The 20,525-nt window shown below is 36.6% G+C and overlaps 1 protein-coding gene across 1 annotated transcript in view; it reads right to left on the bottom strand.

Annotated features, from left to right (window-relative positions):
- The window catches only part of AKAP11 (A-kinase anchoring protein 11), a 35,814-nt gene extending 15,959 nt beyond the window's left edge, over positions 1-19,855 (bottom strand). Inside the window, exons 1-7 of the mRNA XM_010124956.2 lie at positions 19,764-19,855; positions 18,456-18,563; positions 12,237-12,353; positions 8,896-8,943; positions 7,301-7,435; positions 6,031-6,295; positions 883-5,539 (exon numbers count right to left, since the gene is read on the bottom strand). Coding sequence (XP_010123258.2) covers positions 883-5,539; positions 6,031-6,295; positions 7,301-7,435; positions 8,896-8,943; positions 12,237-12,353; positions 18,456-18,515 — 5,282 coding nt within the window. The 5' untranslated portion in view covers positions 18,516-18,563; positions 19,764-19,855. The remainder of the gene's footprint in view (positions 1-882; positions 5,540-6,030; positions 6,296-7,300; positions 7,436-8,895; positions 8,944-12,236; positions 12,354-18,455; positions 18,564-19,763) is intronic.
- Between the last annotated feature and the right edge of the window lie 670 nt (positions 19,856-20,525).

The following is a 20,525-nucleotide window of genomic DNA, read 5'->3' as shown; positions in this document are numbered from 1 at the left end:
TTTATTATTCATCATGATGCCCCTCTAGAAACCAGGAAAAGAAACCTGTAGATAGTGTGAGGAATTCCCACACAAAAGAAGTAGGAAAATAAATATTACTATAAGTTGGAAAAAACAACATGGTAAAGATTTCTCTTGGACCTGAAGAGGAGACTTCAAGTCACTCTGATCACTGCACAGTCTGTTTTAAGAAACAGTTGCTGTTTGCCACAAAGTTACTGTGGCACACACCCTATTTAGGAAACAGTATATTAGACTTCGCTAAATAATCGGGAATTTGAAAGTCAGTTTCTTGTCTACTACAAGCTAAAGTGTGTTTTAGTAAGTTGTTTTTTCTTAAATGAGGAAATTTTTTTTTGCCAATAATAAAGGACACTATCACCACAGCCATAATCAAAATAAAGCCTTCATAACACAAGGCAATGGATAGTTTGGTCAGTACCAGATGTTGGTCCTACTGACAAAAGCAAAAATAAATGACTTCTTTTTTTAGCACAGAAGAAAAAATACAGGTGAGAACAAATCTGGATTCTGCCACAGATCAACAAAACCTGTAAGGTCTACTAATCTCTACTGTAGGTAAAAGTAACAGTATTTCAAGGTGAAATAATAAGTTTCACTTATTAGTCACCTACTGGAACATGTGACTGCTGATATACATAGAAACCTTGGTTTCAAGCTTCCACAGGTGGAAAAAAGTTTTTTTTTTTCCAGTCCTGAATCATTTAAATATCACCAGAAGAACAAAAAGAAAACATTCAGAACATAAAGTATATATTTTAAATAAATAAATAAATAAAAATTCTTTCTGAGCACATAATTGTATTAAGAATCCTTTTTTTTTGGTACAGAATGTAACAAATAAGAGAAAATTAATATTACCTTATATTAACTGCCTGACCAATATTAGTCATAGCTGATGTCATTATTTCAGTAGTAAGGCTTTCAGCAAAACTGACTCCATCTTGTCCAATACCACTGTCAGCTGTCAGACTTGTGTAACTCAGCTCTCCTTCTGCTTTCTCTATGGCCGCAGTAGCCCCCTTGTCAGAAAACACTGTCTTCTGTTCTACATCAACGTGAATTTTAGGAATACCGAGCTGAAACACTCTTGATTTTTGGCAGGCACCACCAGAATGAAGAAAACGTCTCACCGGAATGGAGGATTCTTGGACGGGTAGATGATGAGACACACTTTCTGTACAGTACCGATGTTCCTTCATACTGCAGCATCTACAGACAGTTCCAGAAAAAGGAGACAGTTTCTCAGTATATGAGAGCCTATCCCCATTTTTTCTATTTTCAGCCACACGGAGAACAGCCGACTCTAAACTCATTTCTAGAGTATCATCTGCTACTTTCCTAGCATATTGTTCTATGGCTTGAATTATGCCTTCACTGTAGCCATTTTCACTTAAACTGCCTGTACTATGATACAGTTTATGATCTGGGGAGAAAGGAAGAAATGTCCTAGAAAATCTTGTTTTGATAAGATCCCCTGTGACTTCATCAAATTCAGTCTTTTTATATAGACAGGAATCCGTCAGAGACTTTGGCAAACATGCTCCTGACATTTTCAATTTCTTCCTGACATCACAAGTGATGCTGCGAGCAAGGGATTCTGAAAAGCGTAACAACTCTGTATACTCTGTTCTCTGTGTGCCGATACTCCTTTCGTACGTTTGGTCTCCACAGCAATGAATGCTGCTTTTCACTTGCTGTACTGCATCTTTATTCACTGCTTTGATCAGCTCCAGCTTACTGTTTACCTGTGCATTCTGCCCAGGAAACGTCTTTCTGTTGTATCTCCATTTGGTGTTTCTAGCAGCTTGCTGTAAGCCTGATTTGATAGACCTGTAAGCAAGCCTGCTAGCATACTGATCCATTAACAGCTCAGCATTACCACCTTCTCTTTTCAAAACTCGAATAATATGATCTGCATATTCATCAGTCACACTTTCACAGCTTGGGTATTTGGAAGTCAAACCTGTCGTGCCTGGACCTTGCGGTAAAGGAAGTACAGATGAATCTCTCTCTCCCAGCCACTGGTCCCGCACTGGACCACACCGTTCTTTTGAACTATATTCTTTATTGCCTTTTCTCAGATAAAGGCAATCCACCTGACAGTTAACCCGCTTCAACCTCAACAGTTTACAATGCCTTGATTTCACTATTTTCTTGGCCTCATTGATGACTTTTCCTGCCATATCACCTGCATAATTCCACAAAGAATTGCACGTCTCTTCTGGGATATTTATAAATGCAGTATATCCACATCTTTCGTTTTGCATACCTAACTGAATCTGTCTATCAGCTTCTCTTTCATTTGTTTTACCATCTAAATGGGAAGCAGCCATTTCAGTTGCTATTGAAATTATATGGCTAGCTAAACAATCTGCATACTGAATTGTTTTTTCTGAACGCTTCTCTTTCTCAACAGGCACTTCAGAATGACCTTCATCTTCACTACTTTCCACTTCTTCAGAAAGCGACCGCATGAGTTTCAGCATAAATTCTTCATTTTTCAAAGAGTCGTGTTCAGTTTCAGACAAACCAGTAACAGATGGATTGTACGGTGTAGAAGGTGGTGTTGCAGGTGCAAATTCCTTTGCTAATTCTCCCTTGAGTTTCTTAGATAGTTTTCTTAGGTTTCTTTCAGAACTACCTTGGCATGGAACTAAAGGAGTTGGCGGGGGTGTATCAGGCATTACACAGGTATTTCCATCTTTTAGACTTGATTTATCTTCCATCTGCAAAGCATCGCCACTGCCAAACATCACTGAAGAAAAGCTATTTGCATGCAGAAAGCAATCAGCCTGCCTGTAAGTCAAAGGTCCTGATGATGGTTTCTGAGTATTACGGGTTTTTGACGGCTTGTTTAAGTATGCTATTGAGCAGCTTCCTTTGTCAGTAAGGTCCTCTAGAACATGCCTAGCAAAAGTCACAGTGGAACAAGATGGTGGTGATTTTGAAGAAAACCTGTGTCCTTTTTGTTCCTGCCAACAATCTTTAGATTCTGAAAAACACTGAACAGAATGAGCTGGAGTAAGAAGTTTACATGGATTATTCAAAGGCATCTGTTGTTGTTGTTCCACAATTATAGAAACGTTACTTTGTTTCTCAGCCTCTTGCTTCTTTATCGCACGTTGTTCTTTTCTACAGATATCTGCACAAGTCTGTGAGCTCACATTACATGCTAAATTCTCACCAGTGTTACATAACACAGTTTTACTTGCATCCACAGATTGTTTTACGACATACTTGGCCAAGTGATCTGCAAATATATTCTTAGGGAAATCTTCACCAATGCATTGCACATGAGGTTTTTTATCTGTTATTTTTCTTGTTAATAAATCTGTATACTCTTCTACTGCTTTTGTTACTCTAGATGAGGTTATGGCTTCATAAGCTTCATTTACTATCATATCTACCATAGTTCCAGAGAAGGTATTAAAGTCCTTTGCCCCATTTGTTAATTCTGAATTATTGTTCATTCCAGATCTGTTATTTGTTTGTTTGGTATCATTTTGGTTATGTAAAAGCAACTGAGTACTTTCAGTACTTTGACCTTGACCTGAAGTTAGGTATATATTTCTGAAAGAAGTTACTTCCTCCTCTCTCTTTCTGCTTGTGAAAAATGTATGAGTGGATTCTTTGTGTACTTCCATATTGTCATCAGAATTCGGAGCAGTGGATGCTTTTGCTTTATAAGCATCAGAGGAAACCTGATGTTGACAAATGGCTCTTCCAGCTAAGGGCACAGGTATAGAACTTACAACACCGGAGGTGCAAAATAGAGCTTGCTGTACTGTATATTCCTTCTTGGAATCTTGAGTTGGCTTCAGTACTACCCTATCATTAAAATTCGGAAAAACTGTGGAAGTCCGTGTTGACTCTAACATAGTTTCTGCACTCACATATTTAATGTTGTCCATGGAAACACTAATGGCTGCCTGCGTTGTGAAGGTCACATCAACCTGAGACAGTTCAATAAAAGCCTCCTGAATGACAGATTCAGACAAATCTCTGGCATATGATCTTACTACTTTGTCTTCATAATCAAATGATGAAGGTTGTGCAGCTGTAGGTGTCGATGGATAGGAAAACTGGCATACTTCCATGATTCCTTCAAACACAAGTTCTTCAGCGAGGTCTGCCGCAAACCTTGCGACGGTGTTAGTAAATACTTGTTTCTTTACGTGCCGCAGTTCCTTCAAAGCACCAGTTATAGCTTCACTCACCAAAAAGTTTGCTATTCCATTAATGGCACGCTCCTTCAAGGAGATTGCTCTACGTCTTCCAATTTCGTAAAAAGCCATCTGAAAGACCGAAGAAGTCAACCTAGCAGCCAGATGACAAAGTGCATTGGTGCATGAAGAAACACCTTTTTGCAGGTCTTTAAACGCGCTGCCAAAACTTTTTTCAACTAATTCGGTTGCAAATTTTTGAATGCTATCTCTAATCATTAATGATTTACGTTTAGATTTTGTTTGTTTATCTGGCTCCTTATTAGTTTTCATTTTGAGATCTGCAGCTTGACCTTTTTTCTCTTTCAAAGCAACCCCTTTGTGTTTCAAATCGTTTCCTACGTGTACTTGTTCTGATGAGGACTCAGAATGAAAAACGGAACCCAGTATTTCAAATGAAACACTATCAGCGTATGATGAATAACTATTATAAACTGCATCGTGGTGATTTTGACCTGTCCCGTCTCCACTAAGATTAATTCGACACAAACATTCAGAAGAACCACAGCTCCCTAGTGGACTGAAAGCCGATGATCTAATAGGGCTGAACAAGCCTCCATTCTCTTCCCCTGATGTTTTAACTGGGCGAGGGGAATCTGGGACATCAAAGATGCTGCTGTATGGTGATTCTGGTTTACGAGGAGTTGGTTTCCTTACATTGGCTGGGAGAGTGGGACGATCAAACTTGAATTTCTGAGGATTCATTGTAATGCTTGCAGAAGATAATTGTTCATGTGCAGTCCTCCTTTTCTGGGAGGGATTCCCTAGGATGGGATCTCTAATAATTTTACAAGAGTTTTCCAAGGCTTGTTCCAGCTCATCAAACTGATCGAAACTATCAAAAAATTCACTTACTTCTGAGTCTGAATCCTCTATACCATCTTTCACTACTGGAATTTTTGGCAGCTGAAGTTTTGCCTTCAAGCTTTTTTGGTACCCTTCTTCATCTAAGAAGATGACAGGGCTTGGACTGGAACAATCTGACTCAGAAGATTCAGCTGGAGAGGAAGAAAACCATGTTTTACATAAAAAGTTAACACCTTGATCAGAAGGATTATATGGCTTATAAAAACTCCTTTGTATCCAAGGATCAGAAATTGAGGTTGTAACTGAATTTTTTACTGAGGATAGCTCTTTAAGTCCCAAAATATCAATCAAAGTAGAAGATTTGGCAGATGACTTTCGACGTGCAGAACCCACAGAGATCTTTGAGTCAACAGCTTCTAAACCTTGAGCAGGGATGGTCTGTGAAGCAGCATCTCGAAGGTTTCGAGAAGTAAGGCTGCATACACCTGGGGAAAAAGAAAAAAAGAAAAGAAAAATAAAAGATTGCTTCAAACCCAAGAATTTCCACAGAACTACAAAAAACTTGGGACAGTTTTTGATGGCAACTGTTGGGCTTGTTATTGTTGCAAAATGCTAGCTGATCTTTCATAATTAAAGCAATCTCTCTTGGTTTTGCTTTTTTTTTTCTCTCCAAAATCCTATTATACTAATCACAAATTCATGCATTTTGTAGCACATGAGGTAGAACAAGATTCTATTTGATCTGCATGCAACACCAAGATCAGAATGTTTGGTTTACGCATTGATAAACCGTTACAAAAAGAACGGGAAAAAAAAAAAAAAAAAAAAAAAGACATTTTCAATTGCATAATACCCCTTTACAAAACGTGATCAACGTAAAAAAAATACTATTTATTTACATTTCTTTCTCATGAAATCACAGCAGTCTAAATTTCAAATAAGAATTTCTACAAGACAACAGCATGTAAGAACTTACCAGTACTTTGTGTCTTTGAAGGATCATCTTCATCTAAGTGTTCAAAAGCAGTAACGAAATCATCCTCAATTGAAGAAACTGACTGATTAGTGTCATCATCATCTCCATGGGTTGTCTCTGTTTGTTGTTTCTGTGATGTGTTTATTTCCACTGCATATCTTATGCCTGTGGTATACTTGCTCAGCAAGGTAAATATATGATCAGCTTTGATCCTTGGGAATGAAGGAGATAGTCTCATCACACAAAACACTTCAGGAAGTTGATCCTTGAAAAAGAGAGCAACAGGAAAAGAAGCATAACAATCTTAGGTTTATTTCAACTGTCAGGAGTAGCAAGGGACTTCTTCAATGCATTTTTATAAACAGTAAGCAACTTACAAACATTTTAAAGACAAGAAAGTGAATGGAACAGTTCGCGTAGAGTGATAGTTAAAATCACTTACACATTTTCAAAACTTCTGCATTCTGAATAACTCATTGCACTAAAATAAACAAAAAAAAGGTTGTGTAATACAACCCTGATAATACGTACTCAATAATTTATTAAAGAACGCATGTTAAAAATCTGTAGAGGAAGATAGTATTTCAAAGCATGTTTATGCCGAACAGTACTTCAGTTTATAAGATATTTGTTTCTTCAAGGTATTTTTTTACCTTATCTGCAACATAATTAAATTTAACAAGCATGACTAGTCAGCATGGCTTTAAGAAGTTTGCTTTAACATTTATAACTGTAAATAATATAATTAACATAACAATAATATTGGAAATAATAATACTGGAAATTTTATAATTAAATGGCATTTATAATTTTAAATATTTTTTTTTTAGTAAGAAAAGAGCCCACTGAGTTTTACAAACATGTCACATTCTCATAATTTTTAGCACCTCTGTTTCAAGAAGAAAAGTCTGCTGAGGATGAAGGCTATATCTGAGCAAAGCAGAGATAGGCAAGTTAACAAGTTTCATCTCCTTTCCAAATTGACAGTGAAAGGGACTATAACCTAGCAGAACCATGGGATTAGCACCATAATGAAATATTTGTTAAATATTTTCTGTTCATATTACAAGACTTGAAAGCACCAAGTTTATTCTGAGATTTTGTAACATTCTTTTTAAAGAAACTGCAGACCTATAACAACATTAATAATACTGTGGCTAAGTTGGACCAAGAACAAATGCAAGACAAGTTGTGGTATGACTGAACTCTTAATGAGGCCAAGTACAACGCTTTTGTGATTAAGACATTCAAGAAGACACAAAATTTCTACCTGAAGTTTCATGACATAAGGTCTTGCCACGGTTTTCTTCACATCTTTTAGAAATATAACCTCATTTTCTCTTAGTTTGCACAACTGGAGTGATTTCAGAACATCTGGAAGCTCTACAGAAACAGCTGCCAACTCCTGATTTAAACACACAAACACACTGAGTGAACACAAAGTGAAAAAAATAACATGTAAATGATAATTATTTTGATCTCACATCCCCCCTAAATAGTAACAGCTGCTAATTTCAGTAAAGCTTCTTTTTCTCCCCTATTTCTTGGCCCATTCCCCACTTATTCTCTCAAACTGTGGTGTAAAGCTTGTGTAAACAAGCTTTAATTCAGTCCACATCCATCTCCAGCTCACTCTTCTATCAGAAAAAACGCCACTGTTTCTCATGGGCCAGAAGAGGCTTAAAAGACACAAAGGAAAATCCTGGAAGCACTGAAAAGCAGCTGGACATTCTACAAGGCACACAACTACAAAGAGAACACTGAACTTGGCTAATGGTTCTCAAAAGATCTCTGCATACACTGTGTGTGCTTTACTGGAATGATGTTTCAGCCCCATTAGAAAAACAGGGACAAGGCACTTTTTTAAGCATGATCTTGGATAACTTTTAGATTTACCTAATATAGACGGAGGCCTACGAAAGATACGTGAATTCTTTTAAACAGTCTAAACATTACTGATCCATATGGTAGAAAGCAAGTCTTCATAAACCTATTCATCCCAATTTTCTCTAAATTCCCTCTAACTCCAATCAAATAGTTCTTACCCACACTTAAAAGAATGTCTAGCACTATTATCATTTGATATAATTAGCAACATTGATACAACTTTGAACACAAATTGATTCAGAGTTTCTGTTTTTCATTTTTAAACATCAGAAAACTATTACAGGAATCTCTGCCTACTAAGATCTAGACAAGGTGGAAGTGTGAAAGTGCACTGTAAATACGTATGTTATGGATTATGCTGATGTGTAAACTGCACAGGAAGACTAAAACCTGAGCTTCTTAAAATGGCACAGCACAACTCCACTAGTTTGCTACACTTCCCCTTTTTAAATAGTATTTTCTCATCTAACACTCCAAAATTAAGGCACAACCATAATACTGACTCCTGATCCCTCACCTGCAATTCACAGCTAGCGGTCAATTCAGTAAAGTCTTAGCTGTGTAGATGACAATTGTACCATATTAATAAGCACAATTCTACTAAGGAGAAGGTCACAAACCAAAATACTGATTTTTTTTTTTTTTTTTAATTAAAAAAACCCCACAACCAACCAACCCCCTCCTCCAACACCTCACACACAAAACAAATTCCCCTCAATTTAAGTAAGCTGTTCCACACCATTCTAATACAAAGACAGACCCAGGTAATATTTTAAATACATGTAAAACACTGATGATCATATTAAAATAATTATTTTCAAGCTTTCAACAGTGTTCAAAACCTCATTTTTTAAATGCTCAGGATATTTCATTTTTCAAACGACAAAATTCCTCCATCCAAAAAAACAGGTACTACTTAGAAGAAATCACCAGTGCTGAAGAACATTATTTTCCAATATAGACAGATAAATACTGTACCTGTGAATGAACAGTACCCATCTCTTCAGCAAAACCTATAAACGTAATCTGTAAAGTAAATACATGAACATATTGAAGTACAGAAACAGAACTTTTTCATTTTCTGCAGATATTTAGAATTCAAAAATCAGCAGGCTTTACCATACAGCTTCATTCTACTGCCATGAAAACCTTATCTTAGGGTAGTGTAGCTTGCTCAAACAGTAGCACAGTCTTACATAAACAATAGTAACGCTGCGCTACTTGACTCGTGAAAGGTCAGATCAGACTAGAGACTATATACAACACTTAAAATCCACTACACTGAAATTTTTCTAGTGGCCTCTTGGCTGGTACTCACTGAGTAACACATACAAACCTCATTACATCTGTTAAAATAAACACGATTTTGCAAAGATTGGTGCTCATCTGTCCTTCCTTCAGGCTGGCCACACATAAAACAGTTCCAGTCTGAAATCTGTCCATGCTAACAAACTGATACATCTGGATATACCGAAGAGAGCATAATGCCAACACATTATGCAATTCACCATATAAATTGATTGGCCTAAGGCCAAAACACAACAGATTACTTAAACCACATGTTTGCATGCAATATCAAAGTAGATAAATCCCTGAAGTAAAGGAATTAAAATACTGAACCTCAAAAAAAAAAAATGTCTTGGTCAGGCTGAGGAACCTGGAATACACCAGAAATATCAGCTTTACCTCAGGTTTTTGAGCTTGAGGACAGGGGAGATATTTTACCAGATACTGTGCTTCTCTTCTGTCTGCAGGTGTCTTGTATCACCCAACACAAACAGACCAAAGAGAATTCGTATTTTGTCTTACCTTCATTCTTCAGTGTCAAATAATAATCTATTTTACATTCACTACTCAAACTTTGTTTCAAACATCTGATTTCCTCAGTTCTCATTTAGTATTTGCCTAATGACAAATCAACTGGGTAACTGCATGCTCCAAAAAAAAATCCCAAAGCATTTATTTTCAAAACAAGGTTTTAAGAAAATAAATTTTGTTTCCCTTTTGTAGATATAGAATAAAGCACAAAGATTAAATACTTCCACTGATGTTTGGACTTAAGTTTGATATGACTTGGATTCAATTACTTCAGAGCACTATGCAATAGACTGAATTTTATGTATTCAAGCCATAGCTCATACTAAATTTGTAGCCGCTACTCCCTGTTACTCTAAGGCAGTCTGTTGGTTCTCAAGTTTAGAAACAGCAAACACTTATGTTTAGAATAATTTATTAACTGGTTCAGCTACTTGCTTGTGCATAGACAGAATCTCTGAAAGAGACAGAGCTAGAAAAATAAACAGCTGGAGAATAATTCTGTTTTGAACTGTATTTGAGTTTTGAATATGTTATTTCATATTTGTGTGACCAACAAAGTCCCTTTCTTTTAAAATGAAATCATACTAAAATATGAAAAATTCTGACTTGTTTATTTCAGGAGGTCTTGTGCTGGGAAGCTACTGTGCCCCTAGAAAAGATCTTCCTGTTCATATCCACTTATCCTTATTTCAGTTATGACAACATCATAAATGAAAAATGTTTCGCAGTAGCATTCCAAATAGCTCCAGGCAAATTACAGGTCTCCACCACCACATTCACTGTGTTAACTATGAAAAAATTGTGTTTCAGCAATGTACCCTTCAACTCCTACATCTTTTCTTCAACTCCTCAATCTTTTATCTGCACAGTATCTGCAAGACACCTTTCAACTTCAACATCTTTTTATCTGTATGGTACCTATAATATGAACTTAATTCCTCCACAGAAGAGGCAAAATAGAAGAAAAAAAAAAAAAAAAAAAAAAAAGGACTTGGAAAAAAACTAGTTCTCTGAGGAAATTTTGGGAGGCTTTAGGGTTTGTTGCTGTTGAGTTTTTTGGTAGTTTGTGGGGTTTTTAATGGGTGTTTGCTCTTTTGACTTCTTACACGCCCTTTTCTTTTCCTCAAGATAATGATTCCAATTCTTTCCTTCTCCCATGGGATAACTCACTGTGCAAGATAGGGCAGTATGCAGGAGTCATAGCTTCACACAAATCAATGCCAACCAGTCCATATGCACACTAATGGGCCAGCAGACTCCTGGCAAAGAGACCACACCACTGCCAAGTCTGTTTCTTTTTGCCTCAGTGACAACACTAATTTGGATTTCTTTATTGTGCCCAAACTTAATTACTCACAGAAAAATAATCACCTTCTAATACCTCAAACATGTCTGAAGTTAGTACACCAGCTCAAAAGCTGTTGGGGAGTAGGTCAGGGAAAAAGAAAGGCCAACAGTCGGTTAACATAAGTCTTTTCTTTAAACTAAATATAGCGTATGAGACCCTGTATTTGAAGGTTATCATAACCCACAGGCACAGAGGAAATTAATTAAAATACAGGAAAACCTAAATTCTGGTTTTCATAAGTCTGAGTAATTATCTTTGCAGTCCTAATAATGTTATTTTAATGTTATTCTGCATATAGGTGTCTTTCCCTATACCTTCACAAGAAAAAAAAACACTGTCTCTGTGGCAGGATATTGACCCTTTTACATTTCAACAAGAAGTCTCTTAATTGCTTGAGCTAATAAGGTAACTAAATATAGTCAGCTATCTTTCTCCATAGGAACAGGCATATAAAACATGTTGCCAGCTATTTCTCTGGTATTTGCTACAAGATAAAAAAAAAGTGGACGGGGAAACATTTGAGAGGTTTCATAGATTCTAGAGCATGGTCTGTCTGAACAGAGACAAGGCTTTTCTCACTCCTCCACTGCTTAGCTCTTTCTCCTTACCTCTAATCTGTCACAGTTCTTCATCTTTCAAATTCAGCTCCTTGTCTGCTCCCCAAATATTTCATACAGTCACAGCCTCGCCATCCAGCCAGTCCCAAAAACCCTGGTGTTATCCAGGTAATCCTAACTTATCTCTGCTAGTTACATAATCTGCCCTGCTAAGCACAGGGCAAACAAGAGCAATAACTCAAACTTTTCTGTTCAGACCTGGATCAAAATGTTCTGCTACTTTGTTAGGATACAAACCTCCACCACAGGAGCACTCACAAACGCAGCATATCCAGTTATACAATTCTTACAAAATCTTCTATCTACACATTTTGTTTTTTTAGTTTCACAAATCCTGTGTCAACTTGAAATGTCACAGCTCTTTTCAAGACTACAGTGACTGAATTCAAGAAGGATGATAGGGGGTACAAATTTGACGGCCAGTAACTTGCAGCATTGCTCACATTTACTATTCCGCAACTTCCCATATAGCTTCAAGTTAAATCATTTTATATCATAGCCACAAAATATATATAAATGGTCAAATTATGCCAAACCTCAATAAAATTATTTTGCTCTTCCTGATTTAGACATTCCTCTGCTGATACATTGCATAACTCTTTTCTGCTGTGTAGCAGTGACTTCATAGAGTGCAGTACACCTTCACCAAAACTCTGAAAAACAATGAAAAAAAACATAAGAAAAAAATGCAAGGTCCATCCATCTATCCCCTGCCTCTCAAAGGTTTCCCTGCTCTAAGTACTAGTTCAAATTACTTTTATATAAATCATCAGGTTTGAAGTTTAAATTTACTTCAGGACATGGAACTGAACCAACTAAGTTGTTTTCTTCAAGCAACACTTTTATTCCAAAAGTTGATCATTCTGTATGGAGAAAAAAAAAAAAGTGAGAACATGCAGACTTGGAAAAAGGGATGAATCCAAGAAGAAATCCAAGCCCCATCTATTCCTTGCATCAAAGCCTGTATATGGAACTTTTCCATCAGCTCTTCCTTAAAAAGGATAAAAAGCAAACATAGCCAAGAAAAGTAATGGAGGTATCTTCAAAAGTCAGAGGGGAAGACAACAAAGAAACAAATAAAAATGCCTAAGAAAATCTACATATATTCTCCTTTCCCATTCCTTGAAGTATATGAAACAACTGTAATTTAATTCCATGTAAATATTTCTTGTAACATTTCTTATCTTTACACGTATGGTGACATGCAAGCACCCACAGATGGCTGAAAAGGGCTTAAGAATCTAAGATTTTCTCCCAGTGTAACAAAGTGCAGCAGAACAAAAGAATTGCCATCAATGGTATCTGAAGGCAAGTAAAACAAGATGACGGAACAACAACAAAAACTGGTTCACTCAGCTTATAAAAAAGACAACATCCTCTCACTTGTTTTATGAAGTTAGCAACCTTTTTTTTTAATTTTAAAATTGTCATCTTCTCTAGCAAGTGGTAAGAATAAGAAGAACAATAAGATCATGATATTGCTAGAAATTGTTAATCTGGTTATTTATTCTCTACACGATTGCCCTGTTAAAAATGAAGTGAGAAATCAGAGTGCCCAAGTTATGACAAGTTATTTCAAATTTCATAGAATCATAGAATAGTTTGGGTTGGAAGGGACCTTCAAAGGTCATCTAGTCCAACCCCCTTCAAGGAGTAGGGACAACTAATCCAGATCAGGTTACTCAGAGCCCTGTGCAACCTGGCCTTGAACCTGCTCCATGACCTTGCCAAGCACAGAGCTGAGACTGATCAGCGTGTAGCTCCCCGGGTCTTCCTTGTTCCCCTTTTTCAAAATGCAGGTTATGTTACCCTTTTTTCAGTCAGTGGGAACCTCACCAGACTGCCACAGCTTCTCAAATACGGCAGACAGTGGCCTGGCAACTTCATCCACCAGTTCCCTCAGGACCCGCAGAAAATTTGCATAGCTTCTTAAACAACAGTAGAAGTCCTAGATAGCCAAATTTAGTCAGATAATGTTTTGTGTCTCTGCTACTCCCACAGCAAAAACAATCCCTTTATGGCAAAAAGTGATCTTATATATTACAGTTAAACCTCAAGAAAGATGTGCGTGTCCCCCCCCGCCCCTTGTAGAAAAAATGGTATCAAGTACTACTACATGGGAAGCCAAATTATTATAGCATGGTCAGTGTCACCATGCTTGTGCTCATAGCAATACAAAATCAGGAAAGCATTTCTAGAATGAACAGACAAAAGAAAAATAGAAACTTCACTTCAGAATCCTTGAAATTACCAAAACATATTTCAGAATTAGCAAACAAGGCTCAGACTACCACCCTGACAATCAAGGCCAAATGACATTAAAGCAGTCAAAACAGTAATTTTTATGGAACAGTAACAGCTGAACTATTTTAAAATGCATTTTAGGCAGTTATGGGGCCATGTGAAATTAAGTGTTCATCTAATTTTCACTTCCATCTATTCCTTTGTCTTCACATATTTAGTTGCAATTTACCTCCACACTTCAGTAACATATCTTTGTACTTTCCAAAGTATGCCGACAGCATCTCTCTCTTTGATTCTCTGGATCTTTCAAATTTACAGGAGGCTGCAATACCAATATTGCTAAAAGACTCTTCCCAGTAATTCCTCCATTCATTTCATACAAAAGTCATTTGCGAAGTCAAGCAGGCATGTTGAAATTTTCATTCAATTTTCATTTTCAGCTTCTACAATAATCTAATCAGTCATAGCAGTCAAAATAGTAATTTTAAGTCATATAAAGTGACCTGCTAATATTCTGCAGACCAACAATGATCCAGTTTGAGAAAGACTCACCATTACTATCTTGTAGTCTTCTAAGACTACAAGCCATTACATATACCTTATTTATAAGCAAGTACTTTTCCCTAGTTTAACATCCTGAAAGGATGGATAACTGGAACAGGAGAATAGTATTAGTAACTACTGAAGTGAAAGAAAAGTCAAGATTTTGGACAATACTAAGTTGAAGTGGGAAAAGAAGAAGGAGGATAACTGGAAAACTCTCCCTCAGGTCTGGAAGAACCAGCACACAAGACTATATGTAGGTCTGGTAGCACTACGTAACTGAAGAGATAAAACATCTGTATTTAAAAAGGAGGAGGAAGGAACTGATGCAAGTTTTTAAGATCATATTAATGAATATAAAAAAGTTCAGAACATGGAAAGAATACAGATACAGAAATTAACAGGCACAATACACAGAGAAAAGATCTCGTCTATCTGGACTTCCATAGATTATTTATACTGAAATATATGAAGAGTTAACAAAACCAGAAAAACACAAGCGTTTACTAGAAAAGCTGTTTCTGGAAAAGAAATTGCCCAAATACAGATAGCAAAAGGGTTTGGGTTTTTTTTGAAGATATAGTAGATGCAAGTCAGTAACCCAGTAACAAACTTCCTCAAAATTTATCTTGAGACTAAAGTCAAGCATCACCATCATTAATAAATTTAATGGGGAAAAAAAAGGTAAATATATAGATGAAATCTGATGATAATTCAAGTAAGTAGGTGTCAACAGTTAAGGAAGAATAGCAAATCATGCAGGAAGAACTTGCTCAGCATGAGAGTATTTTAAAATACAACCATAGGAAGCACAAAGGTATGTCCTTAAAAACTAAAAGCAAGCTTCTAAATAGAATTGTGAATTCACAAGCTGGGAAACAAGAGACCCGAGTAAACTTCTTGATCGTGGCATAGCAATGAATGGTCAATACGATACAGCACTGAAAATAGCAAACATGACCCTAGTATGCATGCTTTAGTGAAAGAACTGACATCAGAGTCACCGAGAAGGACATCCTGTGTAATTGCACGTACAGTATCATCCACATGTAAAAAGAAGATTAACTCACAACAAGCACAGAAAGTAGGACTATGAAGGATAATCGCTGGAATGCAGAGGCTTTCATACAAAAGCAGACTAAAACCTTAGTTTACACAGTTTCCAGAAACCGAGGCTAACAGAGGACAGATCACCAATTGTAAATACATCATGAGGGTGAACATCAGCAAAGCAAACAAACAAAAAAACTGTTTAAGCTGATGAACAATGACATCCATGAACAGGTATAAATTTGCTGTGAATAGCTTCAGCCTGAAATTCATAAGATTTTTAGCTGTTACAGCAGCGTGCTTCAAAAGGACTTAAAAACAGCAGTATTTTTTTAAAATCTCCCCTTGTTAATTGTGAGACTATATTTAATAACTTTTCCATATTCTTATCAAAATTGTGCTTGTGACAGCAAAGGACTGGACTCAATTTCAGATAAATCCTCCTATCCAACAGACAATGAAAGCAAGTTCTCTCACAATCCCAGTCTAGGAGACACACAATTACAGTAAAAACTGAAAACCAGCAAGTTCCCAAGACTATCAGCTCAGTTTAGGCAAGGACATGAGGTCACCTTCAAAAAAAGGATGTCATTTGTTTTTGCAAATAGTACAACTACTTCCAATGCACATCCACACACAGGCAAAAAACCCTAAGCAATCTATAAAGCTCTACTTTATGCTAGGCATGTGCACTCCTTCCTCACAGAAATTCTAAAGTCACATGTCTCGCAAGAAATTCTATTTCAATTTTGAGCACAGATTTCAAACTCGCTAAGGGAAAAACACAAATATCCTCAAATGTGCGCAGAGCATGACAGATCTGGAGTAATTCAAAGTTTTGCATTGTCCCCTTTGTGGTCAGCAAATCAAGAAGTCATTACCTACAGGTCCTTCACAGTACACTAGCGAAAATTCTAAATCGGTCTCATGAACTATTTTAAACAACTGCTCTCTAACATTTCAACAACCCACAAACCTGTAAGATGCCATTATCTGCAAAGAAATCAAGTCTGGTGCTGGAGAGCCATGTTTACTCTTAAGTAACAAAACACCTCTTCCTGATTCCAAGGGCTGTAAGATTTAAACGGACTGAGTATTTTGAATTCATTTTGTAAAAATGGAAACTCTAGGCATACCGCAACAGTGCACTGACTTTTAAGAGCTACAACTGCAACAATTCCTGTTAAGTATTACAAAGTATTACAAAAAGGACACGAATCAGACCACAAGCTGTGAATCAAACAGAAGATGAAACCTAGTGTGATTCTGACCACTCTACTGTCTGGCTCTGTGAGAAAGAATTAAAAGTTCTACACGATAATCTATGTAGTCACCCCTCAGGGAATCATCAAGGGGAGGCAGTCACAGATCAAAACATCAGAGTCTAGCTGTACAAAAATGTAGAATTCTGCAAGACACCCAAAAAGGGTCACATTTATGTTCCTAGAACCACACGGTCCAGAATGCTCAATGGCAATTAACGAAGCAATTCACAGATAATATTTTAGGCAACCATTAGAATCAGTGAGGAATCACCGGTCACCGTGATTATTAGGAAGATGTTTCTGCACCCAAAGGTCTAAAAACCTGGAGGAGATTGTTGGTTTGTTTGTTTTGGTTTTTAAATTGAAGAGAAAAAACAAATAAAGCGCAGACTAAAAAAAGTCCTCTAAAATCCATTTTATGTTCAGGTTAAGAATGTAAAATGACTTGACTGTAGTTAAAGAACTCTATTTGAGCTGGAGATGTAAAAGAACTTTAAAATGAAAAGCTTTTATGTCGTGCATCTTAAAGTGAAGGAATATCCCCCATAATTACAAACTGCTTAACATATGGCAGTTAACATTCCCTATCAGGACCTGGAACAACTGATTACCTGTCTGGCAGTCCCATAACACTTACCTTTGCCTTCAAGCAGTTTCTACAGGACCTATACCAGACACACCACTTCCTTAAAACAACAAAAACTACTTATGGAATAAAATAATTACATTTTCCCGTTATAAGATACTTCCTTGCTCAGTTTCTCTTCTTAAGCACTGCACACACTTGCAAGCAAAGAATTTATTAGTAACCAGGAAAGACATAGAAAAATACTCATCTGTATTCAATTACTTTGAGAAATATGATTGGATATAAAAAAAAAAAAAAATGTTCCTTCACGATATACTGCAACTTTCATTTGAGTAATTGTTAATAGAAGTTGCAAGAAAATTAGAGGAAGAGCATTTATGTTATCCAAGCTAAAGTGACTAAATTTTAAATAATAAATTAGAATCATAGAATGGTTTGGGTTGGAGGGGACCTTTAAAGGTCATCTAGTCCAATGCCCCTGCAGTGAGCTGTTAAAAAAAACAAAAACAAATGAATATCTTTCTTAAGTGCTACACATATTTTCTTTTTCACCAAAGCACTGCCTAGAAGTTCATGCAAACAAAAGGATAAGCCAGTCAAGAAACTAAGATCTGAAGATAAAGACACTATAGTAAGCCCTAACATAGACTCCACAGAACAGTTTTCAATGAACACTACATATTTTTATTATATATAAACTTGAAAAATCTGAGCTCAAAATAAAAGTTACACTCCAATAAACAAGGAAAATTTTAGCAAATTATTCCTTATCACCTTAAAACAGGCAAAGACAAAAGGGAAAAGCACGCAACCCTTCCTTAAATTATTCTGTTTCCTAGTTCAACTACGCTAAATATGCCGAAGTATAAAGCAAAGGCAGTTTCTTTGCCTCCTTGAAATGTCAGGCAACCAAAATTAAAACATAAAAAAAAAAAACCAAAAAAAACCACCAAAAACAACCCCAACCAAACCTACCAGTTCACTTGGTTCATTATTAGACTGTTGTAATAAAGATCAAAAAGCTCTGAAACATTTTTTGTTTGTTTTTCAATACAGATAATTACCTTTTTCATGGATATTCTTGGTTTCATTCGATTGTCCTGAGCCCTGGCGCACATATCCATGATTTTACCAATCTTAGTACTCGACGAAAGAAGTCAGCTCAAAAATACCTATGAAAAACATTTATATTTGATTATTTTATGTGTCCCTATTTAGTCTGTATACATTTTGAAAATGCAAGTAGATAAAACAAGAACCAAGAAAAACAACTGAAAAGCATTTTAAAACTGAGAAAGATTAAACAGCACACCATCCATACTGATCGTTGTCTTTGAAAAAGTACTGCCTCAGTGATTTTTAAAACAATTCACAAAACGTAAAGCACACACCTTACAGTTAGTTGTAACGTTTTTCTTTAACTGGATTTCAAGGCTGCATTGAGGTGCGGAGGAACTTTACATTAAATATTGTTTCACTATTGCTGATACTCTGGTGAAGTTTACCAGCAGATTCCTGTACCACACAACACTCTGGACCCTCCCTAACAATCTCGAGAGGAAAACGTACTACTTACCCACTCAACCAACGGGCCTATTTGTTCTGTCAACTATAAGTACTATAGACAAACACATGTGACTCCTGTTTAGGCTAACATGTATCAACAATCTTGTTCTCTGGCACTGCTCTGGGCAGTCCTGTCTCTGCTGGCAAAACACAGGGGACCAAAGACGCATTTACCAGCATTCTTACTTCACCAAAGTAGGTCAGAAGAGTTTCTGCTCCAGTCAGCTACCCTTATTGATCTTAAGTCTAATTCTAACAACAAGAACAAAAAAAATACAGCAATGAAATCAAAACAAGTTCTTGCTCTGTTTACTCAGCAGCAATGAAAAAAAAAAAAACAGAACAATCTAGTTGTTTCGTTCATCTCTACATCCCTCAAAACAGACAATAAATACAGGGTATTAATAAAGACAGAAAGCACCTGTTGGGCTTTTAATACTTCTTTTCCCATGATCACAAATTTAGCTAGGAAAAAGCACTTCTAGACTATCCAAAATAAATCAGGTAAGGAGCAAACACATGTAAAAATGACTGCAAAATAAAAAATAAAAAATTAAACAGTAAGACATCAGGGTATAGGTCTCCTTTGCACAACTGACCAGCTTGGTTTTCTCAAACTCATCTCAAGTACATATTTAACCTTCATATGTGAAAGAAATATTTATATGGGTTTGTTCTTGAGTACATGTAATTTAAATAGGAAAATAAGTAGTGGAATCAAGTAACTGTATTCTTCATCTTCCCCCTCCAGCACCTATAAAAGTAAAACCTCCTCAAGAATACAATAGCAAGAGATCATTAGGTACATCTATTCACACTGCACCTTGATTTCCACTTTCCTTCATAAAGATGAACTTTCTAGAAGCATAAGAAAAAAGTTACACTTACGTAAATAAACTGCAACATTTTAATCTCTGGAGCACAGCATCTCTCTTAACTAGAGTTTGGAAAATTAGGAAAACTACATGAAGCAGTTAGGTACATGTTACATTATATACATTATATATAAATATAATAAATACAAATTAAAAACCCAAATGATAGCAAACTTCTGCAGATGGAAGATTTGAAAACACAACAATACTTATGTTGAGATGTGTGTCAAAAAAAAAAAAAAGGAAAAAAAAAAAGCAGTCATGAAACAATATCAAGCAAAAAAAGAAACCCACCTCACTTGTCCCCACTGCTAAGTGCTAAGCCACTCTGTCAATCTGATCCTATCAGCTCAGCAGAGGTGCATCCCGATGAAAAACAAGTCGGGCAAAAAGGCCAGGAGGCCAGCGTGGATGAGCAAGGAGCTCCTGGACCAACTGAAAGTGAAAAAGGAAGCCTATAGAGGGTGGAAGTGGGGACAGGTAGCCTGGGAGGACTACAAAGAGGCTGCGCAAGTGGCCAGGGATAAGGTAAGGAAGGCCAAAGCCCTGGCAGAACTGAATCTGGCCAGGGATATAAAATGTAACAAGAAGAGCTTTTATAGGTACGTAGGGGACAAAAGAAAGTCCAGGGAAAATGTAGGCCCCCTCCAGAAGGGAACTGGTGTCCTGGTTACCCAGGACATGGAGAAGGCT

The sequence above is a fragment of the Chlamydotis macqueenii genome, chromosome 1 (assembly GCF_036417535.1).
Source record: "Chlamydotis macqueenii isolate bChlMac1 chromosome 1, bChlMac1.mat, whole genome shotgun sequence".
In the NCBI taxonomy this organism is placed as follows: domain Eukaryota; kingdom Metazoa; phylum Chordata; class Aves; order Otidiformes; family Otididae; genus Chlamydotis; species Chlamydotis macqueenii.
The sequence above is the reverse complement of the archived record's forward strand: the minus strand, read 5'-3'. Positions and strand labels throughout refer to the sequence as shown.